This window comes from Ictidomys tridecemlineatus, chromosome 11, assembly GCF_052094955.1.
Source record: "Ictidomys tridecemlineatus isolate mIctTri1 chromosome 11, mIctTri1.hap1, whole genome shotgun sequence".
Classification (NCBI taxonomy): domain Eukaryota; kingdom Metazoa; phylum Chordata; class Mammalia; order Rodentia; family Sciuridae; genus Ictidomys; species Ictidomys tridecemlineatus.
This window is the reverse complement of record NC_135487.1, coordinates 106598027-106615068: the sequence shown is the minus strand read 5'-3', so window position 1 is coordinate 106615068 and position 17042 is coordinate 106598027. Positions and strand designations below refer to the sequence as shown.

Sequence of the window (17042 nt, the reverse complement as noted above, 5' to 3'; positions counted from 1 at the left end):
TTATAATTCTGGATTCTGCATATTATATATATTGTTTTGTTTAATGGATTCATCTGAAAGTAGAAGTGAAGATCCTGCTAAGAAACTATTATAATTATTACTAGGGATTGAAACCAGAGCCTCAGGCATGCTATGCGTGTTTTTCACCACTGAGCTATATATCCAGCTCGGGTTATAATAATTTGATGTGAAAGCAGGTGAGGGAAAGTAAAGAGTAATTTTAATTCTCTTAAGCATACCATCAAATAATTTACTAAGAACATTCTACTTAGTAGAGAAAAAGTTTTGTTTTATGACATCCTTTATTCTATAATTTCTTTTCGTTGGTCCCAGGAATAAAACCCAGCCAGACAAGGGTTTGTCCTCTGAGCTACACTCCCAGCCCATGTACAGTGTTTCTCTATAGATAGATGTGTAGATTATTTGTAGTTTTATTGCAAAAATATTTTATCTGAATTCTAGGAAGTTTCTTCTTTTATTACTTTATATACTTTGATCTTGTTTCATATTTAAGCGTTTCTTCTTTTTCTACACAACCAAAAATACCTAAGATTTCTCAGATCATCATAATCATTAAAAAAAAAAACAAAAAAAAACCCCAAATCCTTATTTTCAAGGATTGTAGCAACATTGACACATATGCCATCTGGTGGCAGTTTCTTATAACAGAATTTAAAATTTTCTGTAAAACCTTTGTTTTGTAAAAAAGAAATAAAAGGAAAAACATCCATATTCTTGGGATTTTGTGTGGAATAAAGAAGGCATACTAAAATCTTTATAATTTTATCTGCTGTATAACGGAATCTTCAGCTTGTCAAAGTGCTTACTTTATTATGTATTCAATATAAAAAGAAAAGAAAAAGAGGAAAGAGTTATGCAGAAACCAGTCCAAAGCATCCTAATTCTTAGTGACTCAATCAAAAATACTTTTGGGCTTTTAGAATAAATAAAAAAAATTGAAGAATAAGTAAAAACTTCCTGGGTTTGTACCTAAAGACAAATTTGTTCTGCTGCTTTTATCCCTGAGTGAATAAATACCAGCTAGATAGTTATTAGTGCTTTAATGGAATTTAAATATAAATTCTATTAAATTTATGTTTAGCATTAGGTTATAATAAAAGAATTTCCTTTGGATTGTTCTTATTAAAACTTGTGATTATATTTCTGACATTTTGGATAGCAACTTTTCCTAGAATGGATGATGAAATCCCCCCTCCACTTCCTGAACGGACACCTGAGTCTTTTATTGTAGTAGAGGAAGCAGGTGAGTACAGTTGAATAAGTATATAATATGGTGCTACTTCTCAGTTTTCTTCAGTGTTCTGTGTACTACTGATGAGCAACATTTTGTTGTTGTTGTTCCTGGGGTTGAACCTCAGGGTGCTTTGCCACCAAGCTACATCCCCAGCCTCCCCATCCCCCTTTAAAAAAAAATATAATATAAAAAAAAATATATATATATATATATATATATATAGTTGTCTACGGACCTTTATTTTATTTATTTATGTGTGGTGCCGAGAATTAAACCCAGTGCCTCTCACATGCTAGGCAAGCACTCTACCACTGAGCCACAACCCCAGTCCATTTCCAGTCCTTTTGAATTTTTGAGATAGGGTTTCACTAAGTTGCTTATGGCCTTGCTAATTTGCTGAGACTGGCCTCAAACTTACAATTTTCCTGCCTCAACTTTCAGCCACTGGGATTATAGGTGTGTGCTATGACACCCAGCAAAACATTTGATTTCTCAAAGAGGAGCACCACTTCTAAGAATTGGGCCATATTCACTTTTTTCTAGGTGAATTCTCAACGAGTGCTCCCATATCCTCATCTCCAACTGTGAAGGTGAAAATTGGAACCTCACTGGAATGGAGTGGAACATCTGAATCAAAGACACTTGATGACTCTGTGAGACTTAGGCCAAGCAAGGTCAATAACTTTTTTTCTGATTTGGTTCATGTAGATTGAACAGACTATAATTTCATTCCATGCACCTATCATTCTCTTAAGTAGACATTAAATACAATGTTCTGGAGGATGTGAGGAATAAGAAAAATGTGTAAGACACAATTATTGACCTTAAGAAACTTGAAGTTGAGATACAGGATATATATATAAGTCTTCATCTTATCTATATTTATTATAGCAAGATAAATATGATCAATGTTCTGTAAAAGATAAGGGGATTCAAAGCATAGAAGATACTTTCAGGTTGGAAGTGATCAAGAAGACAGTGAAAGAAGAAACATTTGGGCTGGTTCTTAAAGTTAAGGCAAAGAAATATTTTATATTATGGTAGCTTTTTCATAGTCTGTACCATGTTAGTTTTGATAACATTATAAAGAGTAATTTTTAAAATGACATGTGTACATATTATTTAAGATAGACCTTTTGGAATATGTTTCCTGCATCTGGAAGAAAAAAAATCTACACTTCTAACAATCTGCTATGCATTTCTGTATATTCTTTGAACCAACAATATTAAAATTGCAAAAATAAAAAAGTAACTAACTCAACACTTAAAAAGTTCCTACATTACAATGATGATAGGTAAATATTTTATACCTCTTAAATTATAATTTTAATGTACTAGTAACTGTATGTTAATAATATGTACATAAGTAATGGTCTTTATCTTAACTCTCAGAGTAAAGAACAATCACTCCTTTTCTAATGTCATGAAGTGACTACAATTTCAACAACTTAATTCCAAGTAAATTTTCAAGAAAGTGTTTTAATAGGAAAGAAATACGTCAGAAGGGGATCAATGTTTGACTAATTGCCATGTGATATATGAAAAAAATATGTAAAATTTTATATAAAACTGTGTACTGAAGCACACTTATGAATTAGGAAAAATTTGGTCTACATTTCACCTCTATAGATATATTTTGAAAAATAATTTACAGAAATGCCATTTATTGCTTTGAATTTGTATAATGTGTATACATAATTGTTTCAATTTTCTTTTGTTCTTTTAGAACGTAAAACTCCAGAGTCCCAAATCAGGTAAAAATTTCTTTTGGTTGTATATGATATTTACCCCTAGTATTTATACTGTAAGAACAATTCATTAAGTTTAGAGTAATTTACTTCAGGAGGTCTCATTGTTCTCAAAGTAACCTCTGCTAATTTATTGATTTATTTCTGGTTTTCTCAAACTACAACATTTGTTTTGTTGTGGGCAAGGTGAAGATGGATTTTAGCATTCTGTTCCTTATATAATCTTTTAAAAACATATTTCAGATAGAATCTTTTAGAATTGAATAACCAAAGCACTCTTGAGCAAAAAGAACAAAGCAAGGGAAGGGAATGAAAGGGAAGGGGAATGGGAGTAGGAAAGACAGTGGAATGAGTTAGATATCATTTCCCTAAGTACACGTATGAAGACACGAATGGTGTGAAAATAGTTTGTGTATAACCAGAGACTTGAAAAATTGTGCTCTCCATATATAATATGAGATGAATTGCATTCTGCTGTCATATATAACAATTAGAATAAATAATTTAATAAAGAGAAAAAACAAAGCAAAAGGCATTATACTACCTAACTTCAAAATATACTAAAAAATATGCTGCAAAGTTATAGTAATCCAAATGGCATAATATTGACATTAAAAACAGACACAGAGTCCAGAAGAAAATAATAGATATCTTAGAAGAAAACTCATTCATCTACTGATTTTCAACAAAGATGCTATAAATATGAATTGGAAAAATGATGGTATTTTTAATAAATGGTGCTGGGAATGTTAGTAAATATCTTAGTTCACAGTTTCAGAGGTTCAGCCTCTGGTGGACCAACTCAGTTACTCTGGGCTCAAGGTGAGGCAGAACATTGTGGTGAAAGGGTGTGGTAAAGGGAATGCTGCTCTACTAAAGTGGCCAGAAAGCAGAGAGAAAAAGGAGAACGGGCCTCAGGGAAGATGAACCCTTCCAGGGTATACCCCAAGTGACCTACCTTCTCCAGTCATGCCTATAGTTACCACCCAGTTAGTTTGATTGTAAACTATTCTCACAATCCAGTTACTTTACATAAACTCCAAGTATTCCTGCATTAAAACAGGAGCTTTGGGGGCACACCTCATATCCAAACCATACCAGAAACCCACATGTACTATCTCTCTCCAGTTACAGAAATCAATTCAAAATAAATTAAAGACTTAAATGTATGATTTGAAACTATGAAACTACTAGAAAAAACACAGGGAAAATGCTTCAGGATATTGGAATAGGCAAGGATTTATTTGGACAAGACTCCAAAAACATAGAAAGGCAAAAATAAATAAATAAAAAAATAAATATAAAGGCAAAAATAAATAAATAAATAAATAAATAGTACAGCAAAGGAAACAACCATCAGAGTGACGTGATAACCTACAGAATGGGAAATTGGTGGGAATGTAAATTAGCATAGCCATTAGTGAAAACATTTTGAAAGTTCCTAAAAATTTAAGTTAGAATACCATATATCCCAGCAATCCCACTACTGGATCTGTATCCAAAGAAAATGAAATCAGTATGTTAAATATCTGCCCTCCCATGTTCATTGCAGCATTATGCACAATAGCTAAGAAACAGAAACAAAAACAAACTAAGTTTCCATCCACTGATGAATGGATAAATTAAATATGGCACGTATACACAATGTGATACTATTCAGCCATAATAAAGATGAAATTCTTGTGACAACATGGATGAAACTGGAGATTTTAACAGTGGATATTGTTATAATTAGATAGGAGTATAAAGTTCTGGTGTACTAGTGCATAGCAGGGTGACTCCAAAAACAATTATACACTGTATATTTCAAAAGGTAAAAATCAAGGACTTTGAATGTTTTTATCATGAAGAAATGATATGCATTAGAGGAGATAGATTTATTTAACCTGGCTTAAACATTACACATTGTATACATGTATCAAAACATCACATTGTATACTCCATTAATATGTACATTTTTATTTTATTAAAATAAAAATTTTAAAATTTTTTATTTGTCTTAATTAATTATACATGAGAGTAGATTGCATTTATGCACTTTGATATATCAAACATCGATGGGATATAATTTCTCATTTTTCTGAGTGTACATGTTGCAGAACCATATTGGTCATGCAGTCACATATAAATAAATTTAGTTAAAAAAATTAGTAGCATTCCATTATATAGATTTTACCATCATTAATAATGCAAGTCTCAAAAATTATTTCTGCTTTTTTCAGGAGTAGTGGTACACATTTGTAATCCCAGCTACTTAGAAGACTGAGGTAGAAGAATTACAAGTTAGAGGCCAGCCTGGGCAGTTTAACAAGATTTGAAGGACCTGAAAGCTAGTTGGATGAAATCTCTTTAACAGGCAAATCTATAAAGCACAAAGCAGATCAGAGTTTACCAAGGGCTAGGGGAAAGAGGGAATAAAGGGTAATTACTTAATGGATACAGAATTTCCTTTTGGAAGTAAAGGAAATGTGCTGGAATTAGTGGTGTTAGTTGCACAATACTGTGAATGTACTAATGGTAAATCTTATGTATATTTTACCACATACACAAAGATAGCCAAAGGAATTTAGTTTTGTGTTTGTGTGTTTGTTAATTGCAGTACTGGGGATTTAACCCAGGAACTCACTACTACTGAGCTACATCCCCAGTCCTTCTAATTTTTTTATGTTGAGACAGGGTCTTGCTAAATTGCCCAGGCTGGCCTCAAAGTTATAATCCTCCTGCTTCAGTCTCCTGAGATACTGGGATTACAAGGATGTGCCACTGTATCCTGCTAGAAATTCAGTGTTAATGCAGTAAATAATCAATACTGTGAATCCTTCATCAGTGGAGTATTCAGATGAAATTGTATTTTAGGAAGATATCTGCTAGGATATTTTTAATATATTCTAGCAGATATAGTTGACAGCTATAGTTTTCAGAATACTTCCTAATAGCAAACTAAATGATAAACTACTTTATCAAATATTTATTAAATGCCTATATATGCCAGTTATTATATTAGATGCTGGAAATAAATATCGTACTTTTACGTATTACCCAGCATAGAGAAATAAACAAGAAAACTTGCTTAATAGACAAATTCAAAGACCTGAAAAAATTCCAGTGACCAATGACAGGTGAAACAATAGTACTTAACTGTACTTTCATTTTCAAAGGTATTCACATAATGTTTTTTTACAATATTTATTTTTTAGAAGTAGTTGGACACAATACCTTTACTTTATTTTTATGTGGTGCTGAGGATCGAACCCAGGGCCTTGCACGTGCTAGATGAGCACTCTACTGCTGAGCCACAACCTCAGCCCCAAAAGTGAGAACTTCCTATTAGTTATGGTTCCACTGGGGCTCCAACCCAGGCACATAATATTAACAATACTCAGCACTGTATAATGAGAAGCTTATGTCAATGGAACATCATCTGAATCTTTAGGAGTTTACATCATGGGAAAATAGCTCTGTTATTTAAAATTCTTTATTCTGGAGAATTCTAAATATATTTTAAACCTACCATAATAATGTTATTATTATTAATTATTTTTGGGTTAATAGTAATTTCTTAATATAACATTGAAACTGTTCAGTTTTCTCCACTTGTCTCAAATGTCTTCCTATGTTTATTTATTTGAATCTGGATTCAAACAAAGTCTATACATTGCATTGGGTTTATATATTACCTAAGTATTTTTAAAATCTTTAACAGTTCTTTCCTTTTTATATTTTCTCATGTATTTCTTGAAGGGAGTGGAACATTTATACTAAAGACTGCTTAAAATTCTGAATCTGACTAAATGTACTTTCAGATTTTATTTAATATGTTCCTCTATTTCCTGGATTTCCCTGTCAAATAGGAGTTAGGATTAGAAGCTTGATTAAATTCAGTTTCAATTTCTTTGGAAGAATTCATCTGCAAGTGAGCTATAAGTTTTTGATGAATCATAGACATATTGGCTAAAGAGAGAGGAGAACAAAGTCTTGAGGTTCTGGTTAATTAATTATAAAATTAATTATAAAAGTTAAATAAAGCCAAAAGTCTTTCTTTTTTGTGGGGGTGGGTACAGGGAATTGAACTCAGGGGCACTGGATCACTGAGCCCATCCCCAGCCCTATTTTGTATTTTATTTAGAGACAGGGTCTCACTGAGTTGCTTAGCACTTTACTTTTTCTGAGGCTGGCTTTGAATTTACGCTCCTCCTGCCTCAGCCTGCTGAGCTGTGGGGAATACAGGCATGTGCCACCGTGCCTGTGCCTGGCTTAGCCAAAAAGGTTTTGACATTAAGACTTAGCTGATAGTTTTGTTTTGTTGTATACTTTTCTCATTATAGATTTCCATCAAGATTCTTCTCCCTCACCACCTCCACTCCCAGAAAGAACCTTAGAATCCTTCTTTCTTGCTGATGAAGATTGTAAGTTGCAGTACTTTCTTTCCAAAAAAGTTATAAAATTGAGAATGTTAAAAGGTAAATAAAGACCAAATGAAAAACAACAAAGAATGATTAAATAAGATAAAGGAATAAATATTCTTTTTTTTTCTGCAGTGCTGGGTATCAAACCCAGGTGCCTCATGCAGGATAGGCAAATGCTCTTCTACTGAGCTAAAAGAACAAATTTTCTAAAGCCCACAATATATAGTAAAAATAAAGCCAAAGAAAGTCAAGAATTATTGAGTATTTCTGAATATATATCTATGTATATCCTAAAAGCTTAAGAAACTATGCAACAAAACATTTTCCCCCCTTTTATCTTTGTTCAAGGTATGCAGGCCAAATCTGTAGAAACTTATGCTACTAGCTGTTCTGAAATGATGAAAAATTCAACATCTTCAAAACAAACATTGAAGACTTCAGGAAAAAGCTTCACAAGGAGTAAGGTAAAGAAGATTGGAGATTTAGGAAACATGCCAGTAGCTTTCCTTACTAAAGGTTTCTCTCTTCCCCAGCATTTAGATAGAAAATTAGATTAAACCTCTTTACTAAAACTGTTTATCTCATGATAATCAAAATTAACAGAAGCCAAAATGAAGAAAATACTTTGAGAATTTATTTCTCCCTAAGGCTGATTAATAAATTTAAGAGATGCTTAATGAAACTACCAACTTCTTTACTACTGGAACTAGACAAACTGATTCTAAAGTTCATATGGGTAGAGGAAGGAAAACCAAGAATAGCCAGAAAACTGCAAATAAGCAAGCAAGGAAATAAATATAATGAAAGGAGAGTATCCTTACTAGATATTAAAATATTGTAAAGTCTCAGTAATTAAAATAGTCTGATATTGGTGTATGAAAAGAACCACCAAAAGAATAGAAAGAGAATAGATAAAAGATACATGTAGGAATTAGTCTGTGATGAAGGCATATCTCAAATCAGAGGATAAGGATGGATGGTTTAATAATTGTGGTTGCATTAAATAAATAAACAACTACCGAGGGGAAAAAAAGGCAGGATATATAACTCACATCTACACCAGAATAAATTCTAGATTGCTAAAGGATTTAAATTTTAAAAAGCAAGCAAGCAAATAAACACAAAACTCCCAACTTATAGAGGTATTTAAAAAAATAACTTGGAAAGATTCCTTGGAAAGATTCCTTGGAAAGATTCCTGGAGTATTAATGACCTTTATAATTGGGATTAATAAACCAGAAGCTATGAAGAAAAAGACATATAAATTCAACCAAATAAAACACAAAATTCTGCATTATCTCCCCCCAAAAAATCACCTTAAAAACAAAAGACAAAGAACAAATTGGAGAAAAATATACTTGCAATTGGCATAAAACCCATAAAGTTTTTTTTATAGTTTATAGTTAAAAAAAGTTAGTTTATAGTTAAAAAAAAAAAAAAAAGAGCTGCTAAAGGGCTGGGGTTGTGGCTGAGCAATAGAGTGCTTGCCTAGCATGTGCGAGGCCCTGGTTTCAACCCAGAGCACCACATAAAAATAAATAAAAGTATTGTGTCCAACTATAACTAAAAAATAAATATTAAGAGTTGCTAGAAATTAACAGAGAATAATAACCCTAAAATAAAAATGGGTAAAAAATACATGTTCAGATATTTCAAAGAAAACAAATGAAGGGCTGGGGATGTGGCTCAAGCAGTAGCGCGCTCGCCTGGCATGCGTGCGGCCCGGGTTCGATCCTCAGCACCACATACAAACAAAGATGTTGTGCTCACTGAAAACTAAAAATATTAAAAAATTCTCTCTTAAAAAAAAGAAAACAAATGAAGTCTGTTCTGCCCTTTAAACATTTGATATTCTCAACCTCATCCACAATAAGAGAAAGAAAGTCACAAATGAGAAAATATTGCTTTTAATCTATCAGAGTGGCAAATTCCAAAAGTTTGACTATAATCTATGTTAGGGATGCTATGGGGAAATAAGCATACACCTATTTTGTTGGTGAGAGTATGAAATGGTACAATTTATGTAGAGGGTAATTAGTAATATAAAAATTACAAATACATATATTCTTTGACCTAACAATTTCACTTCTAGGAATTTATTCTACACAAATGCTTGCATGCACATGAAATTGTATGTATACCAAGTATTGATTTCGGCATTATTTGTAAGCAAATGATTGGAAACAACACAAATGTTAATCATTAGGGGAACTGATAAAGAAACCAATTATAGTGTGTGTGTGTGTGTGTGTACATATATATATAAAACACACAATAGAATACTATGTAGCTAAAAAAAGAATGAAGACTCTCAATATTCTTAAAAATACTTACTTTTGCTTAAAAGGGGGAAATGTGATTTATCTATAAGTTTACTTGTATATCCATTAAGTAACTCTGGAAGGACATATAACAAACTAACTACTACTATGGGGCAGGGGGAGCATTAGAAACTAGGTAGACGGAGGACAATGATGGGAGTTTATTTATTTATTTAGTGGAACTTGTGATTAAACCCATGGCTCCTCAGATACCAGGAAAGTACTCTATCATTGAGCTACCTCCCCAGCCTCTATTTTTGTTGTTGTTAAATTGCCCAGGCTGGACTCAAACTTGTGATCCCCCTGCCTTGGCCTCCTGAGTAGATGTTATTATGGGTATGTACCACCATGCCCAGTTTGAATGGGAACATTTTCACTAAAATTTTTGAATCATAAGTAAATTACTTTTTTCCCCCCAAGTACTGAGGATTGAACTCAGGGGCACTCAACCACTGGGCTACATCCCCAGCTCTATTTTGTATTTATTTAGAGACAGGGTCTCACTGAGTTGCTTAGTGTCTCTCCATTGCTGAGGCTAGCTTTGAACTCTGAGATCCTCCTGCTTCAGCCTCCCAAGCTGGTGGGATTACAGGTGTGCACCATTGTGCCTGGTAAATCAGTTATTAAAAATCTAAAAATTGGGGCTGGGATGTGGCTCAAGTGGTAGCGCGCTCGCCTAGCATGCGTGCGGCCCGGGTTCGATCCTCAGCAGCACCACATACCAACAAAGATGTTGTGTCCGCCGAGAATTAAGAAAAAATAAATAAATGTTAAAATTCTCTCTCTCTCTCTGTCCCCCTCTCTCACTCTCTCTTTAAAAAAAAAAAAAAATCTAAAAATTTCCAAAAAAATAATTTCTTAATTATCTATTATATGGAAGATTGTGGTTCTCTTAGGTATTAGAGAAATAATAACACTTGCCTGTATGGTTATTAGACAGAATAACTATGTGATACCTATATGAAAATTATTAAAAACAATAAAGTAAGAATAGAGCAGATTAAAAACATACATGCAGAGGAAATGTGGAATAAAAAAGAAATTTGGGTGGGTTCCTGAAGAAGATGCCTCTATAAAGGAGGCTGACCAAGGACAAGGGCTGGCTGAATGGTGAGAAGGAAGTATCATAGTTACAGTAAGGGAGTGGGCCTAAGTAAACTGAATATAATAAAACATGATTGGCTGGAAAAATTCTTGGCTGGAATGGGAAAGGTTATCTATCAGTGCTATATGCAGAAGTCATTGTGGGTTCTGGAATGCTCCTAATAAATGAGAGAAGTGGAACCTTCATTTTTACTCCTGACAGTCTAATAGCATTATTTCTAAATTTATGGTATGGATACTTTTATGGTAAAAATAGCAAGATATAATCAAGTGGAAATTGTACACTGAATTAAAAATGGAAAGATAAAAAATTATGCATTTTTCATGGTTGTTTTTAAGGAAATTAATCCTTTTTACTTAAATTTATATTTCTATTTGTTAAAATATTTTGAATTTTTATAGGGAAACAAACTAACCTTTTTCCTTTCTTCACTTTTGTAGAGTTTGAAAATTTTGAGAAACATGAAAAAGAGTAAGTTTCTGTGTATTATTTTTTACAATATCTATCATTTACGATTATGTAATTTTCTTTATATAGCCTCCTTGTGGAAAAAATGAATATTATCATTCCTAAAACAGAGCCTCTGCAGAGTCTTATGGATCAGAGCAGTCACCTCTGCACCTTGTACTGTGCTGGGTTCCACAATGTTCACATTGGACAGGGAGTAAGGGGACCAAATGTTTTTTGTTAATAGGATAATAATTAGTACAATGTTTGTTTTTGGTCCCATGGATTGAACCCAGAGGTGCTTTACCACTGAGTAACATCTCTAGTACTTTTTATTTTAAGAGAGGGTCTCTCTAAGTTGTTTAGGGCCTTACTAAGTTGCTGAGGCTAGCTTTGAACTTGGGATCCTCTGGCCTCAGCCTCACAGGCTGGCAGGATTATAGGTGAGAGCACCATAGTACTCAGCAGTACAATGTTTTACCCATCTTGAGATGCTGTCATACAAGTGTGTTATTTAAAACTTCCAGAAGTCTAACTTTTTTGAAAATAGTCACAGCAAAGCATATTGTGAAACAAATGTGTTGATTTAATGAAATAAGCAAAGCATTGACACATTTCCATTTTTATCAAGTATTATTAGCAGGAAAAGTCTGTTGCTTACTATTTTCACTATGTTGTAATGAAAATAAAACTCAGACTCTTGAAACTTTGGGATATTATCTTAAAAATCCTTATTTACAAACAAAGTATATAAAACATGATGATATACCTCCTACAAATTCAATTAGTCATGAAGGAATAAATAGTTGATAGTGCTATAGGGAGGGACAAAGAGCACTGAGAAAACTTGATTTAAAGTATAGACTAAGTAAGAAAGTTATAGTGAAATATTACTAGCTATAGACTACAGATTGTTGATAGTTTGTTATCATTTGCCATCATAGTGGACGTCTAAAATGCACTGATTTCTTACAAACCATGATGGCTAAAGAGAGGTTATAAAATATATCATTCTCCTTATCATTCAAAAGAGAATTTAAACATTTCAATTAGCATAAAACCTGTAGGGGTATTTTTGAATATAAAAGAGGAAATTCTGGTAGAAAACAGGAGAAATTAAAGAGCCAAGAAATTAATGAATTGAGCAGTCAACCAAAGATGGATTTGATCTGCTTAGCTTATGAAACACCCAATTTTCTTTTTTCAAGATCTAACACTGTATAGGGACATCAATAAAGAAAGCACAGACTCTAGGTAGATTTATGTTGGCACAGCTTCAGGATATGGTGGGACTCTTTAGAGACTGAGTCTTATTTCTAAGTCATTCTCTGGATGTAGGCTTGGCTGTATTTCCATTTTTTAACTACCTTGATCCTGTAATCTTTTGCCCTTAAGTGAAGAACAATATCTAGCCCCCAAATTGATTCTGAAAATTTTAGATTTACCCATCTATACTCATGTATGTGTCCTCCACACCTCTAGATGGTTGGTGACTCCAGAATTCCCTGTTTCTCCCTAGACTTGCTATCTCTTACCGATCTGTAAAGCTTTTAATGAAATAAGCACTTTTCATCTGTTATGCTATGTTATCTAAGTTGTCATTCATTCATTCAACAAGTATTTTTTTTGAGCACCTACTGTGAGCCAGGCATTGTGCAGGGCACTTGTTATATGATGGTGAATAGACCAGATATCAGCTGTTGGACTTTATTTATTTATTTATAGAGAGAGAATTTTTTTTTAATATTTATTTTTTAGTTTTTGGCGGACACAACATTGTTGTTTGTATGTGGTACTGAGGATTGAACCCAGGCCGCATGCATGCCAGGCGAGCGTGCTACCGCTTTGAGCCACATCCCCAGCCCTGGACTTTTTTTAGAATTTAAGTTTATTGAGGGATTCAGATATCAAACAAGTGAATTCACAAATGTGTACATAACATATTGTGGTAAATGCTATGAAGGAAAACAAAAGAATTATAGAAAGAAAAACACAGGGGATCCACTTTAGAAGAGGTGGCCCAGGACTTAGTACTTTCTAAGGAAATGACAGTTGAATCTGAGACATGAAGGAACAGCTAGCCAGACAAAGAATGGGGAGATGACTCTAGATACAGAGAACATTATGTACAAACTGAGGTGTGAGAGTTTTGTACGCTGTAGGAACTCAAATGAAGCCATCAGAGCAGCAGAGCAGTAAGGAAAGAAGAGAGAAAACTAAGGTTAAGTCAAGAAAGATGGAAAGACAGGGGAGAAGAAGTGAGATTCTTATGGGTTATATTAGAGTGTCCTGGGTTCAATACCCAGTACAAAAGAAGAAATATAGTTGCAAGTGACAGAAAACCCAACTTGAGCTGATTTAAGCAGAAAAGAATTGGCTTTTAAACACAGGTTTGAATGATATAATCAGAACATAATTTCTCATTCCATAACTCTCAGATTTGTTTCATTCTGTGATTGCATACTCATAGGCAGGATTTTACCATGTGGCTTGTGTCAAGAAAAAAAAATAATAAAAGAAAAAGATTAGCCCTTTCTGGGTTGCTGAAGCAATAGTCTGATGACCAGTGCTAATTGGGTCTGATTCTTGGCTTGGTCCATTTGTCCATTCCTGAATCAGTTCTTACCAATATATTCAATATTAGGCAGAACAACATCCTATCTGATATTTAACAGTTGTTACACGTGGACACTGATTAATCAGGAGAGAGATCAGACCTACTAATCTGGTATGACCATGCTAATGTACCAAGTACAAAACAATGAAAATGGACCCTAGTCATTTCATTGATCTAAAAGTAGAATCAGTTCACCAGAAATGTAGAAAACTGAAAATTAGGGAAGGATGAAAAGGAAAATTCAAGTTCTATTTTCAGAAGAGGGAATGCATATAGGGTAGATACCATACAAATACCTTAGATAAGCTAGTTCACTCTAATAGACACATGCAGCATCTTTGCCTCTTTTGTAATAAATCAATATTTCCCTTTGGGATAGTTTCTTTTCTTTCTGAGGGATGTTTACATCTCTGAGTTTACATGCAAATCTACAGATTACTAATATCTCCTGAACTTCCTCACCTCATGTCTATTCTTAGTGCCAATGCTTGAGACAGTTAAGTTTTAGTTAACTGAATATGATTGAAATCTACTATATATTCCAGTAATTTGTATTCCAGTATGTCTCAAAAGGGGAAGGTGTTTCTAGAATCCTAGTATTATTTATGTATGTGCAAACACTTTTTGCATTGCATTTTGAAGTGTTGAAAACAAAAAAAACCCCCAAAAATTAATAATTTCTTTCCATTTATATACTCTTTGTCAGAAAGTATACACAAACCTTAAATTACCCTTTTTCATTGTAAGACAGTGCATATGCAAAATGTGGAGCAAAATTTTCACTGGATTGTTTTCAAAACTGGGTAGAAACTGATACATGTAAAATTGAAGTTCTGGGAAGACAATTATATTTTTAAGCCTACATATAAGTAACTAAAATAGCAAAACAAAGCTGCATAACAGTGCTTGTGGAAGACTATGAACCTAAATTAGAATTATCTATGGTGGGAAAAAAGTAGGCTGGATAGTGGAGTGAACAGTGAAAGAGATTCCAGGAAGAGAGGATAATGTTAAGAAAAATCAGACTTGCCATAAATTAATGTGGATATCTAGGAGTGTACTAAGAGTACATAAAATAAGATGGAAGTTCAAAGACAAAAATCTGAATCTCCCAAGAAATTGATTAATTATATATGATGGTTCTTATTCCTTTGGTAATTTCCCTTAGTATTGGGCTTTACTAAATAGTCTTATGCAAAACAAAACAAAACAAAAAATACTTTTTAAAAAAAGAAACATCACATAAATGAGATTATAATGTCAACCTATCTATAAGCACCTATATTTTAACATTTGATGCCGATGTATTTATTTGGAAGTGCTGGTTACTCTGGAAGAAATGTTTAATCTCAACAATATGCACTTTGATAAATAGTAATCTATCTTCATTCTTTCCCTTGTGTTTTTTCTTTTCATTACAGATATCTGTAGTTCTTCCCCACCAAGCAAGCCTGCAGAATCTATTCAGCCAAATAACTCAAGCTCCTTTTTGAATTTTGGTATGTGCTATTTTACAGCAGTTTTTAAAAATCATGTAAATTATTCCTTTATAGTATGAAACAACTTCAAATACCAAAAGATGTGGTTTCTTCTTCCTCTTCTGGTCTTAAGACATTGGCTTTATGTAGCAATATCATGTCAGCTCATATTCCTTTGAAGAGAACTTAGATGTGATATAACTAAATTATAAGAGACTGGCAAGTGTTAATATTGCTGAGCAGATATATACAGTGTAACTTTTTTAAGAAATTATTTTTAGTTGTAGATGGATATAACATTTTTTTTTTATGTGGTGCTAAGGATTGAACCCAGTGCCCCACACTGCAAGGCAAGTGCTCTGCTACTGAGCCACAGCCACAGCTCTACACAATGTAATTTTATTTCTGAGGAAGAAGCAGAGAAAGATTTTGGTGCAGAAGCAGCACCTGGGTTATGGCCCCTATCTCACTTAGAGAAAATATTTTAATTAGAATCTCTGGAGCTGCTTTTTGGCTATTAGGTTTTGTCCAGTTTAAAATATTATACTTTTAACAAGTTATGGTTGTACAAAATAATTTAGTTGAAAACATTCATTTAGAATATTGAATAAACTATGGAAGAGGCACCCAACTTTGCCTGAGACATAAATGTTTTCTATTTCTTTTCTTTAAATTAGTGATCCCACTTGAGTAACTTAAGGTCCACCTAACTTTACAACACAGTCTGTGCTTCTTTTCAAATATGCCTAGATTTGAATAATTTATCTATTTGAAAAGCAGCATGTATTTTTCTTTGCTACCTTTTATAAGAGGCAATAAAAATTATAAGGATATGCTACTCAAAATTGTGGTTTATTTTTCCTGAATTGACTCACATGCAGGGAAAAAAAAAAGAGAAAAAAGCTTCTCAACACTATTGAGAACTGACCAGTGAAAGAGACTGAATTATATACATATACATAATATATATATATATATTATATATAATCACTGAAATTTAAGATACTTGAAGTGGTCAGGAAACACATCCTTTTATTCCCAACCCACTTGGGTTATAGTCAAGATTTATTGATATGATTTTGACTATTATGTGTAGCTACTTAACCTGAATCATTTTTCTTGTTATCAGAGTAAAATGTACATCAAGTAGGCTGTGCATTCCTCTCCAATATTTTAAATCACTGCATAATTTTTAGTGGTTTCCTTCCTTTTTTTTTTTTAAATCTTCTTTTCTCCATCTCTACTCTTCTAGTTCTGATATAGTTTTTGTTTTAGGTTTAGGTAACTTATGAGTAGTTATTAAGATGATGAAACTAAAAGTTCAGGAATATCTGAATTTTCTATTATTTGTTCTCTCTCTGTATTCCAAACTTTTCATTTTCAATTTAAGCACTTAAAGTTGCTAAGTGCTAAGATACCTTGAAAATATACCACCATCAAAGAAAAGACATAATATTGCAAGGGATAAAGAACGTCATCAACCTAAAAATCTTTTGAAAGCATCAAGAAGTAGCCTTCATTCTTTTTTTCAACTTTTTTATTGATGCATTATAATACTGGAATTTGTTGCTACATATTTGTAACGCACACTGAATAACAATATAGTTTGGTTAGTTCCCTTCCCCACTAATTTCTCTTTCCCTTCCCTCCTTCCTCAATAGCTTT

The 17042-nt window shown here is 33.1% G+C and overlaps 1 protein-coding gene across 1 annotated transcript in view; it reads left to right on the top strand.

The window, feature by feature from the left end:
• Positions 1–17042, top strand: part of Ptpn22 (protein tyrosine phosphatase non-receptor type 22) — a 53163-nt gene that overhangs the window by 34134 nt on the left and 1987 nt on the right. Inside the window, exons 14-20 of the mRNA XM_005337640.5 lie at positions 1181–1264; positions 1799–1929; positions 2982–3009; positions 7329–7409; positions 7758–7873; positions 11276–11306; positions 15321–15398. Coding sequence (XP_005337697.2) covers positions 1181–1264; positions 1799–1929; positions 2982–3009; positions 7329–7409; positions 7758–7873; positions 11276–11306; positions 15321–15398 — 549 coding nt within the window. The remainder of the gene's footprint in view (positions 1–1180; positions 1265–1798; positions 1930–2981; positions 3010–7328; positions 7410–7757; positions 7874–11275; positions 11307–15320; positions 15399–17042) is intronic.